Source organism: Rattus rattus, chromosome 4, assembly GCF_011064425.1.
Source record: "Rattus rattus isolate New Zealand chromosome 4, Rrattus_CSIRO_v1, whole genome shotgun sequence".
NCBI classification, from domain to species: Eukaryota; Metazoa; Chordata; class Mammalia; order Rodentia; family Muridae; genus Rattus; species Rattus rattus.
The window spans coordinates 79,933,246-79,951,321 of record NC_046157.1 but is presented as its reverse complement, the minus strand read 5'-3'; the positions used below and the strand labels follow the sequence as shown (position 1 = coordinate 79,951,321).

General features: G+C 50.1%; 1 protein-coding gene across 1 annotated transcript in view; it reads right to left on the bottom strand.

Moving 5' to 3' along the window:
- Positions 1 to 263: 263 nt before the first annotated feature.
- The window catches only part of Rftn1 (raftlin, lipid raft linker 1), a 181,173-nt gene continuing 163,360 nt past the window's right edge, over positions 264 to 18,076 (bottom strand). Inside the window, exons 7-9 of the mRNA XM_032900531.1 lie at positions 11,240 to 11,343; positions 8,839 to 8,920; positions 264 to 1,499 (exon numbers count right to left, since the gene is read on the bottom strand). Of these exons, the coding sequence (XP_032756422.1) occupies positions 1,170 to 1,499; positions 8,839 to 8,920; positions 11,240 to 11,343 (516 nt within the window). The 3' untranslated portion in view covers positions 264 to 1,169. The remainder of the gene's footprint in view (positions 1,500 to 8,838; positions 8,921 to 11,239; positions 11,344 to 18,076) is intronic.

Genomic DNA, 18,076 nt, shown 5'->3' with positions numbered 1-18,076 from the left:
CTCTCTCTCTCTCTCTCTCTCTCTCTCTCTCTCTCTCTCAATTCTCATTCTCTCTCTCTCTCTCAATTCTCATTCTCTCTCTCTCTCTCTCTCTCTCTCTCTCTCTCTCTCTCTCTCTCTCTCTCTCTCTCTCTCTCCTCCTCTTTCTTTTTTTTTTTTTTTCCGGAGCTGAAGACCGAACCCAGGGCCTTGTGCTTGCTAGGCAAGCGCTCTACCACTGAACTAAATCCCCGAACCCCAAATACTCACTTCTTACCACGCACTAAACTCAGGTCATTTTATTGCTTTAAATAACTAAACAAGAAAGAGACAGGGCTTTTTCCATTGAGACAACTGGTGTTCTCTCTCCACGGTTTGCCAGATGCTTCTACTTAAAGCCTTAACAACACTTTATGGACAGTTTAAACATGTGACAGGCACGGCGTACAACTCAGTCAATGACACGTCAACAGAAATAGCACACGAGGGCACCCAGTTACCAACTGCTCAAAAATGACAACATATTCGTACATGTGTTGAAGACAAAATTTAAAAACAATATTTTTTTTTTTTTTGGCATTAACATTAACACAGAATACTTTCTTGAACATTCTGCAAGAGCCGGGGCGTAGGGAATTACCTGTTTGCTTCCAGATCGCCAGTATTTGTAACTATCTTAAGACAGGCAGGAGGCTTCCTCTCCAACATCTCTGCCTTCCACAACAGCAGGGTCTCCAGAGTTCAGGTGGAGAAGGCCAGCCCGGCAGGCTGCAGGGTTAAAGTCACTAAGTTCTTGCCCAGAGCAGCAGCATGTAGGAGTGAGCAGAAAAACCTTGGTTTGTAGCGAAGGATGTCCCAGAAGTTGACCCAGATGTGCTCTGGCGCCCTGTGGGGGCAGCGCAGGCCCTGTGGCCCATACCTTCCCTTGTGGAAGGGGCGGGACCAGAGCCAGGCCTCCAGCCCTGAGGTGTAGGAGGAACGGCCCAACCTTGCCCTCTAATATAAGTGGGTCATTAAGACAGCTTTCCAGTGGATGTGCAGAAAACAACACCTTCGGAGACCCGCCCTCACAGGGCCATTGGGCTAACAATGGGAGGTCAAGCCAAACAGTAACAACACAGAACAAACCAGCTGCTAGCAAGCTTCCCAAGGTTTGCAATCACAACGCAGGCCTAGCACAAACTACTGACTCAATTTGCTTCTGTTGGAGCGGGGCCCGGAACCAGCTCAGCCTCTGAGGCTCTGGGATTCGAGTGCCTAAGGGTCACCGAGTCCCTGTTGTGGCCAGCGGGGCCGTTCTGCACAGCGGCTGAGCCCTGCCTTTGCTCCCTGACCTCAGAGGCTCTGCCCCACTGCTGTGCCCCCAGCACACAGTTTCCCGCCTCTCCAGCCCTGGAGAACTGGTCTTCTAGATTCTTCTCGTTCTCTTCCGCTTGCTGCTTGTCTCTGGTGCTGGGTTTCCCTTTGGATTTCCTTGTCTGCCTGCTGTGGATGTCGTTCCGGGAGAACCGCCACTGGAACTGGAAGGCACAGAGAGTGGAGATGGGTACAGATCTCAGAAGCCGATTCTTCTGCTTCACATCACCAACCCGGTTCCCAGATTCCTGGGGCACCACCGAGCTAAATCTAATCCAACCCATTCTCTCCCACCCTTGGTACCTGCTCGACACCTTCCATGTGTGTTCCAGATTTGGGGAGCTGTGGAAGGAGAAGGAGAAGGTCCCCCGGCAACCTGCAAACCTACAACTGGTGTGGCTGGTTCATAACAGACCATTTTGTTTTCTACGATTGCAGAAAGCTAAGCTCCAGTCCCTGGAGAGGGGCGCCTTAAAGCTCACCTCGGCTTCTCCTGTCCTCTCTACTAGGTACCTTCTCTGAAGGCCTATCCATCCTTGAGCCTGCTGTGTGAATCTTCAACTAAGCATTCGCCAGGTGACAGGAAATCAACAGAGGCCGGAGTTCTGAGGCCGAGATACCTGTCAGGATTTGACCTTAAAGGTAGTTCTGATGAGTGGGGCGGGGTGGGGCGGCTGAGAGAATCCGGCGGGAACACTCAGTGGCCAGATTTCTCTGCCTCCTTTGTGATCACGAGACATATTGGGACTTTCGCTTCTAAGTTCTCACTAGACTCCTTCTTCCATTTCAGTGGCACCGGGGTAATTATGGCAAACATACACTTAAGTATTCGAGGAAAAAGCTAGGAGAAACATGAATGTCACCCTGTGCTCAGGAGGCCGGGGTGTCCTACTCTTCTACAGTTGTGATGAGACAATGTAACTAAGTCAACTTAAAAGAAAAAGCATTTATTTCGAGTTTAATTTGGGGGCTCATAGCTTCAAAGGGTTAGAGTCCATGACCACTATGGTCGGGTATATTGCAGAAGGCAGGCATGGCACTAGAGCAATAGCTGAGACTTACATCTGATCCATAAGCACGAGACAGAGAGAGCTAGTTGGGAATGGGAGGGGCTTTTTAAACCTCAAAGCCCATCCCAGTGGCACACTTCCTCCAACCAGGCCACACCTCCCGATCCTCACCAGAGAGTTCCACCAGCTGAGGAACAAGGAAACAAAGCCACGACCTTTTGATTGTGGACTGCCCTGCAGGGGCAGGGACAGAATATCAATGTTCCCAGCACACTCAGGGGAGAGCCTAAGAATGCAGCTGCACCATCAGCAAGAAACATGGCAGGCACCTCCTAAAAGATTGAGTGCTCTGTGAGGGCGGAACAAAAACACGCTATACAAACTACTTTTAAAGCTTGCCTGGTCTTGTCAGGGCGTTCTACCCCCAAAAAACAGTGGCCTCGATTCTTAAAGAACTCAGAGAGCAAAACAAACAACAACAACAATAACAACAAAACCCACTGGTAAATGTGAGTATTCCATCAAAGTACAGAAGAACACTAGAATGCATGTGAAATTACGGTTAGGCATTTAACTTATACTCCCATATCCCATCCTGGAAGGTCCGGCTCACTCAACACTGGAAGTGAACGTGGTTCCCAACACCCATCTTTCAGATGTTCTTTTATTTCATCTATAGCTTGCCCTCTGATGGCTGCACTCCTCCCACTCGAGCTGGACATTCCACACAGTGTGATGTGGTCACAGGACACTCCCTGTATAGCCAGGCTGATCATAAGACACCACAGGCCCAACAAACATACGGAGGACCGTTCAGCCCCCAGCTGGCTGCTGTAGTGTTGATTATCTACTCCACTGAGTTTGGACACCATGTTTCTCTGGTTTGGTCCCCGCCCAGATGGACGTTCCCAAATAGAACCTGCCGACCTCTCCCATGGAATTGTGAGACGTTGGTTAAGTTAGCCTGTATTTTATCCTTGGAGCAGTCAGCTGTTGGGGGAAGTCAGGAAGCTGTGCCTTTGCCGAAAGAATGGTAAGACTGCCTCAAGTAAGAGGCAGCCTGAAGCTACCCCAAAGCACCCCAAGGCTGCTGAGTCCATATGCTGGCCCCGGGATAGAATGGCTGTCCCCAAGCAAACCCTTATCTCTGTGAAGTCCCTCGTATAGTTGTTCTGTGCCCCATACACTGTAGCTGGCATTGAGTAATGCCTCCTGTGGGCATGCAGTGTCCTATCAAGGACGGTTCTGCCAGCCTTGAGAGGACCACTTTCCACCTCAGCATCTGCCCTTGTTAACACACCAGGAAATGTCCAGCTCTCTTGCCACAGAGTGTCCTCTAGGCCACCTTTTGTTGACCTGGAAAAGATTAAGAGCTCTAGGGGTATGAGGTAGGCACAGAAGCTGCTCTCCTCCAGCATTGTCTCCAGGAGAGTTTGGCCTGTCACTGTAGGCTACGTAAGACCCCTTTCAGCCACCTTCTACCCTTCTGGGTCATCACAGAGGGACCTGCCCAGGCAAACACAGGCCTTTAGGACTATACTATTTCTGTGTTCTCATATGGATTTGAGGTGACCTTGGAACTTCTGTTGCGGCTGCCTGGATCTCCCACAGCAATCACGGAGCCAGATCCCCAGGGAGGTGTGGCTCAGGCCTTCCCACTTTCTCTTTGGCAGGGGAAGTAGTCTGGACCTGGGTATGGGACAGTGGTGCACATTCAGAGCTTCCAAGGCACACTGCCTAAGAATATGAGAACCTACTATGTCTCATGTCTGACAGGAGCTCATGACTCCCTCATTTCCCCAGGTAAGGCCCCCCAAAAGCATTATTAGTGTTATTTTATACACAGTACAGAGAAGTTCAGAGATGTTGGATAACTTGTCCCAAGTCACACAGTTAGGAAACCCCAGGGCTTGAATTTGACCTGATTTCTTCAAAGCTACCTTCCCAGCCTTCCTTTCTGGGCAAAAACAAATAAACAAAACAAAATATAAACAAAACAATCTTTTTTCTAGGGGATAAGGGCACCTTTGGAATGGCTCACCTCTGAGCATAAGCACTTCGGGCATTCAGAGGTCAGAATGAAGTGGTCAGGTCACGGGGGCCCTTACACCTAAGGCACCAACTAATGAAGTCCAGACTTAGAGGCAGTGAATGATACTTTGGGTTTGGCTTATCAAAAACAAAGAGCTTCCTGTTCGTAGGCTCCCTGACATCACATAGGATAAAGCATTAATTATGAGAGAGTGTGAGTGGAGGATCACAGGTGAGTCCAGAAAGGGGCCAGACTACTCAGTTGAGACCCAGGCCCTTGGGGAGCAACCTCATCACGGAAGTCTCTGGAAAACCCAGCTACAGGCCCTGGTTCCAGAGGAAGCAGCTCAGTGGGCAAGCAGGATGGGACTGACTCGACTCTCAAGTCCTACTGCGGCTGCTGGTGGTTCTCAGGGTTTCCTCAGCCTCTCCCGCTCTGCACTCTGAGGCCGGCCTCCTGTAGGAATGGGGCAGCTGCCCCATGTGATAAACAGTACCAGCTTCAGATCCCGAGGCTCCAAAAGAGGACAGAAACTGGGGAGAGGCCAGGAGCACAGCCTGCCTCAGGTCTGGAACACAACCTCAGGGCTCTCCCAACTGAAGAGAGCAGTTCTGCAGCTGGAGGAGTGGCAGGGAGTCTGTACGGTCAAGTACCATGGCTGTCAGGACAACGGAGCCAGGGCTCTTCTCAGCTACCACACCCGTGGCACTGAGACTGCTTAATCTGGCTTAACCTACCTAACTCAGAATTCAGTGTGAGGGCTGGGCCTGTAAGGCAGCTACCAGAGAGGTGAAAGCAGGAAGTCACAAGCTAAGGTCTTCTGGGCTAGAGTGAGCTTAGATCCAACTTGGGCACCCTATTTAGGCCTGTCTCAAAAAAAAATTATGCATGTTATATGTGTTTATATATGTGTATGTATGTATATATATGTATATGTGTTTATATATGTATACATATATAAGCACACGGACAGACAGACAGACAGACACACACACACACACAGCTGGGGGTGTAGCTCACTCCAACAACAGTTGCCTAGCACCCACAAGACCTTAGGTTTTGTAGTTCCAAAAGGAAAAGGACAAATGGGCGAGAACCTGTAGGGAAGGAAGGAAGGAAGGAAGGACAGAGAGCCTTCGCCTTACAGTTAGGTTGTAGAGCAGGGGCTGGTGGGTCTCATGAGTGCCTTTCAGAAGCTTGTACGCGCTTGCTTCAGGAAGCTGAGCTGGGAGCAGAGGACGGCTCTGCAGGTTTGGTTCCCAGCACCCTTGTCAGGATGCTCACCATTACCAGAGTCCAGCTCTAGGGCCATCTGATACCTCTGGTCTCCACGGCCACTGCACGCACATGCACAAACCCACACACTCTCTCTCTCTCACACACACACACACACACACACACACACACACACTCATATGTGGTTAAAAATAAAATCTTAAGAAGGAAGGAAGGAGGGGTTGGGGATTTAGCTCAGTGGTAGAGCACTTGCCTAGCAAGCGCAAGGCCCTGGGTTCGGTCCCCAGCTCTGAAAAAACAAAAAACAAAAACAAGAAGGAAGGAAAGAGGAGGAAGGAAGGAGGAGGAAGGAGGAAGAGGAAGGAAGAGGTAGGAGGAGGAAGGAAAGAGGAAGGAAGAAGAGGAAGGAGGAGGAAGGAGAAGGAAGGAAGAAGAGGAAGGAGAAGGAAGGAAGAAGGAGGAAGGAGGTAGAGGAAGGAGGAGGAAGAAGGAAGGAGGAGGAAGGAGAAGGAAGGAAGAAGAGGAAGGAGGAGGAAGGAAGGAGGAGGAAGGAAGGAGGAGGAAGAGGAAGGAAGGAAGAGGAAGGAGGAGGAAGAAGGAAGGAGGAGGAAGGAGGAGGAAGGAGGAGGAAAGAGGAGGAAGGAGGAGGAAGGAAGGAGGAGGAAGGAAGGAGGAGGAAGGAACATTCCCCTAGCACTATCAACTAGAATGATTGACAGGACACACTAGGTCACATCTGTCAATCCTGCAGTCCCGTCCTTTCAATTCCAGTGCTAGCGCACTACGTCTTCAGGGCTGAGAGGTCTGATTAATCAGTCAGCAACTCAGCAGGTATCTCCTGAGCATCACCTAAAACCCAGGTACCTCACAAACAAAAATCAGGGGCTGACAAGGTCATGACAGGACACAGACCCAGGAGGTGGCAGCGGAGGTGGGAAGGGTGGGGATGGACGAAGAGAGTGGGATACGGAATGCACACAATTCTTTCTGGAAGCTTCCTTTCCTGGCAGGGGGTGGAGGGAGGGCTGCCTCCCGGAGAACAAGAAACTGCTGAGCACCACATTGACGCAGGACACTGAAAAAGAGAGAGCAGTCTGTCTGCATCAGCCTAGCCAGTGAGGGTTGGCTCGCCCACTGAGAAAACATGGCTTCTGTCCTTTCCTGAGGAAAGCCAGTTCGACTTTCGTGTCCTCTCTGTGGAATGCCAAGGTCTTCGTGTGAAAACCAAGGAGCCCCACAGAGACAGCTGGCAAGGGGGTCTAGAGCCGTTTCCACTGAAGGGCGAAAGCCCAATCTCTCGTGTCTGTTAGCAGACCTTGTGTGTTGCTTACTGAGTGTTGCTCTCTGTGGCTGGTGACGTCCTGAGAGCACGTGACTGAGCACTGTCTGATATCAGTCTACGGCCATCCATCTTCCAGGTGGTGGCTGACTGCTCCTGGTGGTTAATGATGACTGGCAGCTGCCTTCTGGTCCACCTCTGGTGTCACCTGTCACATTCCTACCCCAGAGCCTAGAGAGTGGCCTTCCTTTGCACTCCAGCCCATCTGGCTTCTTGTCCTCACCAAACTGGCATTCCTCCAATAAATGGGCAACCCACAGGGTTTGTTGGCTGATAGGGAGCTCCTGCAATCTGTTCACTGGCTGGATGTTCCTACTGGGACTCGTGAGCAGAGAGTAGGGTATATGGGGGAGGTGGCAACTGTGCAGAGCTTCCGCCGGAGTGTGGCTATGGCCGTCAAGGTGGACTACCGTGGATCCAGGTGACACCTAACTGGGCTTTGGTAGACTCCATCGACATGCTGGTCTCTTCCTGAGTAGCTGGTGTACACCTACAACAGGCTAGTCCATGTATTTTGCTCTAATAGAATAAGAAAGTCAACTAAAGGAGGCTGGAGAGAGAGAGAGAGAGAGAGAGAGAGAGAGACAGAGAGAGACAGAGACAGAGAGAGAGACAGAGAGAGACAGAGACAGAGAGAGAGACACAGAGAGACAGAAAGACAGAGAGAGAGAGAGAGAGAGAGAGAGAGAGAGAGAGAGAAGGAGGGAGGGAGGGAAGGAGATGGCTCAGCATTTAGGTGCTCTTTCAGAGGACACGGGTTCAATTCCAGCACCCACACCAAGCAGCTCACAAACACCCGTAACTGATTCATGGACTCTAACACCCTTTTCTGGCCTCCACAGGCACTGGCACACAAGTATGCATGCAGGCAATACCCACATACACATAAAAATAAAAATCAATATTGAACATTATAGGAAAGTCAACTTGAAAGAAGGGACGGTCTAGCTTGGCTCAGAGGGTTTGGTCTGTAGTCTGTTGATCCTGTTGCCTTCGGACCTGAGGTGAGACAGCACATGACCGTAGGGAGTGGGCGGTAGAGAGTGTTCACCCATGGTGACCCAGAAACCAAAAGAGAAATGGCACAAGTTCCAATATCCCCTTCAAGAGCACACCCCTTCCCCATGGCCTAGCCTCTTTTCCACTCTGCCTGCCATGTAAATCTTTAAGTTTATACTATATAGACAAGAAGAAGTCCTCCAAGGAGGAGAGAGACCTGGCGACACTCCAGCCCAGGCCTGCATAGGGATGAACTACTACCACAGGCTATGCTGGCCTCAATCTCCATCACTGTCAGACAAAGACCTTTGGCTCAGGTTCCAGCAAGAAGAAGCAGGGAGTGCCTCTGCTAAGATTAGCAAACGGCTGGTTTATGCTATAAGGCAGGGCCCTTACACAGATACCAGAGGCTGGCCTCAAACTCATCTTCCTGCAATGAGTGCAGGATTACAGACTTACACTAATACACCAGGCCAGGGTCTGCAAACCCCGATGTCCTGAGGGGTTGAATAGCCAGGCCTGAGCTCCAGCCAAATTCCGTGAGCTCAGGAAGGGCATTGACCATGATCTCAGCCCTTCCCAGGCCTCTGTCAAACTGCGGCTGACTTTGTGTCCCACATTTAGCCGTGTGGGATTCTCTAGCACACATTGATGAGGAGAAACGCATCTGCCATCCGCTCGGTGGTCAGGCCAGCAGGGAGCCTGAGGACCAGTTTCCAGCTCCTTAACAGCCCATCCTAGCAGCCCTACTATGACCCGATGTGGACCCAGGTCTTCATTGAGCCCACAGCTCAATGGAGAGGCCCAGCTGGCACAGACCCCACTGAAGCCAAGGTGTGCAGACATAAACCCAGGGAGGAAGAGAAAAGAGCTCTCGTGTCTCTTACCTTGGACTCCCTCTTCTTGGTTTTCTGAGGTAGACATGGTCTCTGGAGAAATACAATCTGCTTGGTGCACACGTTCCCTTCCCTACAACACAGGAGCCGAGGATGAGCATCCGCACCCCACCCCCACACCCCAAGCACACCAACATCCTCTCCCCATGCCTGGTGGGAGAGTGGAAGTCAGAGTTCCCACCCCTAAGCCGCGGGCTATTTTAGATGCCAACTAATTCTGCCTGGCTTTTCCTACTTCTTTGCTAAAAGCTCCCTGCCCTTGATAGGCTGTGGCAGCTGGTGCCTTGGTTAAATGAGGATACAGTAGCAGATTAGGGAGTCCCCAAAAGACCAGAGTTGCCTTCCAATTCTGTCTTCGGTAGTTAAGGTATGCTGCTCGGGAGAAAAAGACAGGTCATGTGTGACATAAAGTGGGTGCAGGGGAACTGATAAATATGTAGGCTACTGTGCCACTCCCGCAGACATGTTGGGGTCATGCTAGCAGCAAGATGGACACGGGAAGAGAAATAGATTGCTCCCATGCTGTGTGTCAGAGAAGGCAGGACCCCATGCTGCGCCTTGGACAGAAATACTGAAAGTGACAACGGTTCTCTCCACCTCTACCCTTTTGTTCACCTTAACTCTATTTTTGTAAACATCTCCAACTGCCTTCAGACCAGAGATGAAGCAAGGGAGAGTTAACGTTTGCCTAGCACGGAAGCTTTGCCAGAGGCTGGGTCTCCACCCTCCGGCTAGCATCCTGCAACCGCTCTGACAAATCAGAAGCAGATGCTCAGCCTAGAGTTCACGCGGGGAGGATTCAGATGGACTAGCCATTCCCAGTAGCCCTGCCCATTCACCGATGTTAGGATGGTTAGGAAGAGGGAAAAGGGATAAGTGTGCATCTCTAAGACGGCTCTGTGTACCCCTGGGGTTCACATCCCTCAGCACTCTGGGTCTTCCTGTCCAAAACTCATTCCCACCATGGTTGTGTCCTCTGGAAAGTAACTAGGGAACACTCGGATAGGCTGCGGGGCTTAACCAGGATGACATAGGTATCAAATGACAGACCGGGTATTTTTGCTCCACTATCAGCCTCTGCCTGGAGAAGTCTTGGTCTTCAATAAGAGCACAGTGGTTCGCAGTGGCCAAACCCGAACGTTGCCATAGACAGTGTGGAATCATGGTGAGGACACAGGAGGCCCAGAGGAGCCAGAAGAGGGGTCAAGGAAGGCCAAGGGCTATCATGGCTATCATGGCTATTATCTCTGTCAGCCAGACTGGGCTACCTGCTATTGCCTACAGTGTGGAGTGTGCCATGAGTTCATTAAAGGCAGAACCTTCAGGGCCACTGGGTAGGCAGATGAGAGAAAGGTATCGCTGTAGGTCAACAGAGAGGCAGCCAGCTGCAGGGCAGGAGCCCGACTCTGCAGACTGAGGTCTCAGGCTCTGTTTCGGCTACAGCCTGCCAACTGGGCCTCAGGTCCACGACAGACTTTTCTGAACCTCCCTTTTCATCCATGAAACGGGAATTGCAGCTATGTTTACAACCCCAAGGAAAGTCCGGAGGACTCAAAATACAGATGGGAGGTCTTTTAGTGTTGGTATGACAGGGCTCCAGGGGACAATGGGCAGGCGTCCATGAACCTGAACTTGTGAGGAGTACCTCAAGTTAGGCCTGAGATTCTGCCCCACGGGGACATTCGTTCATCAGCATCATGATCTTGGCCACATCCCCTACTATCCCAGAACACACTTCCCTTGGCTAAAAAGTGTATTTGAAATAATAACATCAATAAGTCAGCTGGTATGGTGGTATGTGCTTAGCAGTCATGAAGCTAAGGTTGGAGGAGTGTAAGTTCAAGGCTAGCCTGGAATAGGGTAAGGCTCTATCTCAAAGGCAAAACTAAACAAAAATCTGCCTCATTGGTCTTAGTCTCAGTAACTCAGTCTCTCTGTGTCTCTGTCTCTCTCTTTCTCTCTCCCCTTTTCTGTCTTTCTCTCTGTCTCTGTCTGTCTCTCTGTCCCCCCCCTCTCGCTCTCTCCCTCCCTCTCTCCCTCTCTTTCCTTCCCTGCTCTCTTTCTCTTCATCCCCCTCTTCCTTTCTCTTCCTAACCCCCTCCCTCCCTCTCTAAACTGAGGATCTATATACACAGTACCACCAAGTCCAGAGCCCAGAGTAGACATCAAACTACCTTTACATCTGTTGGTGCACTGTCCTGCCAGCCCAGGTGGATAATTTCAGTCCTCCAGGGCAACCCCTTCCATGTGAGGAGGGGGAAAGAAGGGTGTAAGTGGACCCCTGGATGTGGAAGCCCCAGCCAGAGAGGTGCACAGGCCTGCTGCAGGGCTAAAGAGATTTTCCATTTATGCCATGACAGTAGTCATCAAGGTCGCCCCACATGCTTGTTACCTGTTAGTCTTGAGTATGGGCGTTGGCAGCACACAGGTGAGCTGCCACCCATAGGCTGCCAGCGAGTTCAGCAGGGGCATGTAGTCGGTCTGCACCTCTGTACCCTGGGGAGAAAGACCACCGTTAGCACTGCTGTCACCTAAGGTCACCTCTTCAACACTGGAATCAATCCTCCCATTGATCCAACCAAGCAGAACAGAGTCAGAGTCTCCCGACCGCATGGGCTGCAGACTGGAGAATGCGGGGTCTGCCTCTTCCTGGGCCAACATGGGCTGTGCAGTCAGTAAGAAATGAAAGGCCACAGAGGAATTCATTCAATTGTTTTATTCTTGTCTGGACAGAATCTCCCGTGAGTGTCACTGAAGAAACACAATGACCTTTCTCCAAGACCCATTCCTAGCACACATTAGCAGAGATGCTCTGGTGTCCTGGGGGACTGGGGAGTTAAGTACACTTGAGGAAGGATGGAGTCCTTTGCATCTGGGGAAGCAGTTACACACAGAGCAGTTACACACAGGGTTCTCAGCCCTGCCGCTCAGGAGTGAATGCATGCTGCTTGTGCTTTATTTCTAATTAGGGCCAGAGGACAGACATTTTTACAATTTAGAGGTACAGCCCTCTGCCATAGGGAGATTCACTTAGCATAAGGCTGAGGCAATAAGAATCATTACAGAGACATCTTGACCTCATAGGCATTGCCCCCAACTCTGGGCTCCTCACCAATGAAAACGAGGTCCCCAGCCCTGCTCTGGGTGTACGCTGGGCTCCACATCTCTATGAACTGGCTTAGGAAGATGACAGATCTTTATGAGATTCCTTCAACCTTGGTACTGTGAACAAAAACCCCTGCAAGGAAGCTGTGTCTACAGAACTGACTGTCTGATTAGAATTTCAGTTCATCAGAGACTAGAATGCTGCCCATCTAAGGGCTAGTCACCTTACCTTAGGCTAGTTCTAGTCCTTGGGAACAGTCATTGCTTGCCCGCCTATGTATGTATCTGAACTAACACCTTGTGTAATAAACAGGAATCTATTGCCACCATTAACTTAGCAGCCCACTAGCTTCCACCAAACCAAAAGCTAAGGATGTCATCCGGTAGCATCTTGGGCCTATGGAGAAGCTCTCCTGTTTGCTGTACCACCTCTCTGATGTACCCACTAATATATTCTAAACTTGCCTTGATTCTTGACTCTGTTCTGTAAAACTGTAAGTTCCATGGAACTACCTGTATGTCAGAACCTGGAATGTTGGGCTAACCTAAATCTGTATTCCAAGGCTGTAGCCACTCAAAATGGCCCCCAGAATAAACTATTTCGTATCTTTGAAGATGAGAGCTTTGGTTTTGCACCGAAGGGACCCTCATAGATCATTTCCCTTGTTATCTGGGAGCCGTGCACAGAAGGTGAATTTCGTGCAAGCAAAGTAGACACTGGGCTGCTGAGGGGTTCACTAAGCTGAGTGTCAGCAAGGAACCGAGGCCCTGGGCAAAGCAGGCTTCCTGGCCAGGTACACGCAGCAAGGTGGGCTTCACTTGGAGACGCGCGTAGAGTAGAGCATGAAGAGGCCACCTGTAGGGTAGGCTAGGGAGCCATGCTGGTGGATCTGGATGCTTCGAACTGGGGAGCTGGGAGAGAGGCTGAGGAAACAATCTACCTTTTCCAATTGCTTTGAAGGTTTCCAGAACTGGGCACCAATACCATCTGGGCTACCAAGTCACCTGAATCCCGGTAATTAATCCATCTGTCTGTCATTTTCTAAACTGTGAAGGCCAGACCCACGCTGTGGCTCCACGTCAGGTAACTGTGGCACAGACCTCGGTTGGGAACTTGGGGGAAATGTAGGTTTGAAGACCTAGTCCCACTGATCTAGGACTTCCCGAAACACACCAGAATCTACAGAGAGACACTATCGCAGTCTCTGTGCCACTGAGCAAGAGACTGCCACCCGGATAAACTGTTTCCTTCTGAAGAAGAAAAGGTGTCTATAATTTTAGAGCTAAAATCCTCGAGCTATCGTTTTCAATGTTACCGTTCTTATTACTCATGTGAAAAGAAAGGTAGACATCCTTTCCAAGGATCTGCCGTGTCTGTGAGAAATGCCGTGGCGGGTCAAGGCAGGAGGAAAGGCCAGGGAAGAATGGAAAATCAAAAAAGGCAGGCGGAGAGGCAAAGGACCACAAAGAAACAACTTGATCAATTTACAGGACAGGTCACGAGGAGGGTCTTTGCAGTACAGCTCAAAGCCACAATCATGCCAGCCATGGCTTATCAGGTAGCCAGCCTGACCCTCATTTCTGTCCCTCAAGACATATGGGCACGTTCCTTCCAGACTAGCATAAGCTTCCACTGTAGCTGAATGTCCTGTGGCTTCTGTAGCTAACCCCACCCCCAGCACTGCACTCCCAGCTTAAAAGACAGGAGGGGGGAAAAAAAGAAAAAAAAAACAATTTAAATCCACATACTCGAGCTTTGCAAGGTTCTGATTACTTGGGCCTATCAGGGATAACCTTCCACTTTATCAAGCACGGTGACAAGCCTACCACAATCAGACAGTAGCTATAGCAACCGTGTCAAGCTTTGGCGCCTTCACAAAGCCCTGAGTGGCAAAATGCAGTCTTTTCATTGGTGGCTGTGGCCGGGGCCAGGTTTTTCTCTGCGGGAGCCCAGAACTGCGAGACAATGACCAACCCCTGCTGCCTCTGACCCGCCGGCTCCGACAGGCCGCACCAGGGCCACCTCTATTTCGCTCGGTCTTATTTCACTTTGTCACTATCTTGAAGAGAAAAACAGCGGAGTCCTCCCAAACATGCCCTCCCTTCGCCCCTGCAAGGGTAGGAAATGTCAGCTGTGGGGTGCTGAATCCACAAGGACCAAAAGGAACGGGGGGGGGACGCACTGTAAATCTACGGAGCTGCGGACATTCAAGCCTGAGTGCTAATTTCTGGGCTGTCAATCAGAGCTGATGAATAAGATACAGCGGGAGGGGGAGCTGCACTTGCCACATTCTCTCTCCCGCCCGCCTGCCCGGGCCTTTAGGGCTGGTTTCTGTTTAATTCATGTTAAATATGGTTTTCCCTAAGCATCCACGGATGTCACTTTGCATATCTCCGATACAGCGAGATGGCCTTGCTAAAGTCAGGTGAGCCCCGCCCTGTCAGCCGGAGACACTTTTAACTCCATTAGCCGGGAAGGTGCTGGAAGCAGATCCGGAAGGAAGGCTGCTTTCATCTGCTTTTGGGTGACACTCCTAGGAAGGGGAGGAAAGCACCATCCGCTCTCAAAAGCCATCCTGCTCGTGAAATGAAAAGATGTCTCTTTCTGTAAGCCAGAACAAAAAACTTTAATTAACTCTCCTCTCTCCCTTGTTGGATACCTAATCTCCCGTCACACCTGGAGTGTTAGAAAAAATAAAAGTGGAACATGTCGTGTGGGGTTTTTTTTTCCAACTTGTATAAAAGGAATTCATTTGTATTAATGGCCTCCCCCCACTTTGATCCCTGTTAGTTTCTCTAGTGTTTGAGAACAGACTGAAGAAACAGACACCCAACACAAACTGACCCTCCGCCGCCGACTGTGACGACAGAACCGACAGAACGTATAGCTCTCGAAGGAGGACATACACTTGACCTTTGATCATCTCTAAAGACCCTCTCTACAGGGAAGGGATGGGAGACCACATACTGGTCCAGTAAGAAAGTTTATAACCTGACATCAACGTGATCTTTTTTTAAAAATTTTTGTCTGCAATTTCTATTAATTAAATCAAGAGTCAGACTCCGTTTTATTACAGCTTTATAAGAGTGTGGGTCTTGTAACGAGCCTAGAAGAAATAGAAATATTCTAAGGAGACATTTATTTCTCAATCTTAAAGGAACCCCTCCCCCTACCACCCTAAAGCAGGGCCATAAAACAGATCCAGGGCTTTAAGAAACCTACCTGCCACTACCCCACCCCCACCCTACCTCACCCCCCTGCTGGGAAATCAGGCAATCCCCATCCCACAGCCTGGAGCCCCGAGGAAGCAACTGACTTACCTGTCCCTGCAGTTTTCAAAAGCAGTTTGATACTCGCCCCCTACCCTGTGTCTTCTCAGCTGTTATGAAACTGATCCTCGAGCCTGCAGGAAGCGGTCTCCTGTACCCTCGGGTACAGGACATGAGCCACAGGGTTTGGGGCACCAACCTCACTGACCACTAAACCTCTCTTCTTGCTGTTTTGATGTCGGATGTTCTAGTCTTCATTCCCTGCTCTGATGCCTTTCTTACATTTCGTGCTGGACCAGCAAGAGTTTCTCAGTGGGTCCGGACAGATGGACCCTTTCTTTCTCCATTCTCATCTCCCATTCTCATTTCTCCTTAGCCTTCCAGGGGCCACCACACCTTCCAAGATCACTGAACTGGCTGTTTGTGTGTGCCAACTTGACACAAGCTGGAGTTATCACAGAGAAAGGAGCCTCCCTTGAGGAAATGCCTCCATGAGATCCAGCTGTGAGGCATTTTCTCAATTAGTGATCAAGGGTGGGAGGGCCCAGCCCATTATGGGTGGTGCCATCCCTGGGTTAGTAGTCCTGGGTTCTATAAGAGAGCAAGCCAGGGGAACCAAGTCAGTAAGTAACATCCCTCCTCCATGGCCTCTGCACCAGCTCCTGCTTCCTGCCCTGTGTGAGTTCCAGTCCTGGCTTCCTTTGGTGATGAACAGCCATGTGGAAGTGTGAGCTGAATAAACCCTTCCCTCCCCAACTTGCTTCTTGGTTATGATGTTTTGTGCAGGAATAGAAACCCTAAGACATTCACTATGATCCAGGGACCTCACCAATGGTTTCTAACAACAGCCCTGTTGAGTGGAGGAGTTTGGTGTTAACTCTTTATTGGCAGCAAGGGTACCTCACTCACCTTTGTCATAGCCTCTAAGCCAACCTCCTATATGCAAGAGGTCGCTCTTTGCCATTTCTGGGGCCCACAAACAACACTGGCCATAGGTAAGGGCCACACAGACACCCACTGGTGCCCTGGGGCTTCAACTTTGTTCCAGACCCCAGACCCCAGTGGTTCTCCTGGATAGTTTCCTCCAGGAAGTCTTCAGGGAATTTGGTTCTGGCAACACTTCCAAATTTGCAGACACTTCATGTAGGAAACTAGCCCCAGCCAGTTTAGACCTATATCTTCAAGCTCCAGCTGGCTATCTGGCCTCAATATTCTCATGAGAATCAAAATCAGTGTTCTAGATTTGGTGTGTCAGAACCCGCCGCCTTGCCAGAGCTTGACAAAGCCCCTACAATGAAATGGGAATGAATGGGTCAGAAGCTCTCACATTCAAGCCCTTCCATCTCTGCTCTGGTCCTTCCTTTGCTTCTTAATTTTATTAGCTCCAGCTTCTATGAGCCCCCGCCCCAAGCTTTCCTCCTGCTCTGCCTCTACATGCACCTCTTCTCGATACCTTTGTCTCCAGGACCTCCTTACCTCACCCTCTTCCTCTCTTTGGATCCCTTAAATTTGCCTTCTCTATGCCCCAGGGACAAATGGCCGACCTATATATCTCTTCTTTGGCTCAAAGGCCTGGTTGAGATTAGAAACTTCCCTCTCCTGGGAACCCTAAGTCCTGCCCAGAACCAAAAGGCAGTTCTGGTTCCTATGGTTGCTGGTGGTCATTAACTATCATCGTGTGCCTCACTGAAGTCTTATCTCCTATGGTGCTGGATGGGAGCCGCTAGGGTAAAAGCAAGGGTGTCAGGAGCAGAGGGCCCCTAAGTACAGGTGACTCTGGCAAACTTCTCTGTGCTGCTGACGTTCAAGAGCAGCTGTCAGGTCATGGGGTTTGGCCCGCCCATTGCAGACTTAAGCATGTTTGTCTGGCAATGTGCTCCAAACCCTGTCCCGGGCCAGGCTGGTCTCCCAACAAGGAAAGGGAGACCAAAGCAAGGTAATGTGCTTTTAAGAGCAGCTAACAGATAAGCTGCGTTCAATGCAGGCTACTGACAGGTATCTCACAATACAGAGATGATGTAGTGAAATCAGTTATGGGATGCCATGTAGAGGCCTTTATGTCCAGAAGTTTCCCAAGCAATAATCCCAAGGTAAGAGTTCTTGACAGGGCCTCCTTGGTTGATGCCTGGGGATACAGTAAATTACTTACTCTGATCTACTGTTTTATATCTGTTCCATATACTCACGCAAAGCCCAAAGCGTCGACTGATAGATGACGTCACATACAGTACAGACTGTCTTGTGTTTTCTATAAGGGTTACCTGGAAATCTGTGAAGGATCCTAGTTTAACAGTATGTGCATAGGTAATGCTAATTTGTATGTAGCTGTGGTTTGCCCTGGAGTTATCTGTATTTTGATGCTCATTCTGCTGCCCCAAGGACGGCTGCTTAGTCACGTACTCAGGACTCGGGTGACTTCACTAGAACCTTCTCCCCATTTAATTTGTAAAATACAGGTGAGGACCGGTACAGGATAGAACGAAACCTGTCATTGGAGAGAAGGCAGGAGAAACGCTTGAGGGAAGAGGAGGAGGGAGAAGGGAATGGGTGAGCAGTGCGGGACAACATGGAGGCTGACGTTAAGAGTCCATGCTGTACCTTTACAGGTTGTTATGAATGTTCTTAAGGGATGGATGTGTACAGGGCTTGTATGTTTAGGTGGGCAATTATATCTTATCAACTGGATCAAAGGTTATTGTGTGGTGTGTTCTTTCATGTGGTGATTTAAGTGTAAGAGAGTGTGCGGTGGCTAGGGACACTGAGCCGCCGCAGAATTGGGATGTGTGCTTCTGGCAAGGTATCTACCAGATATCTTGGGGCACTGCGGTGACGGATCTAGTGGGGGACAAAAGAC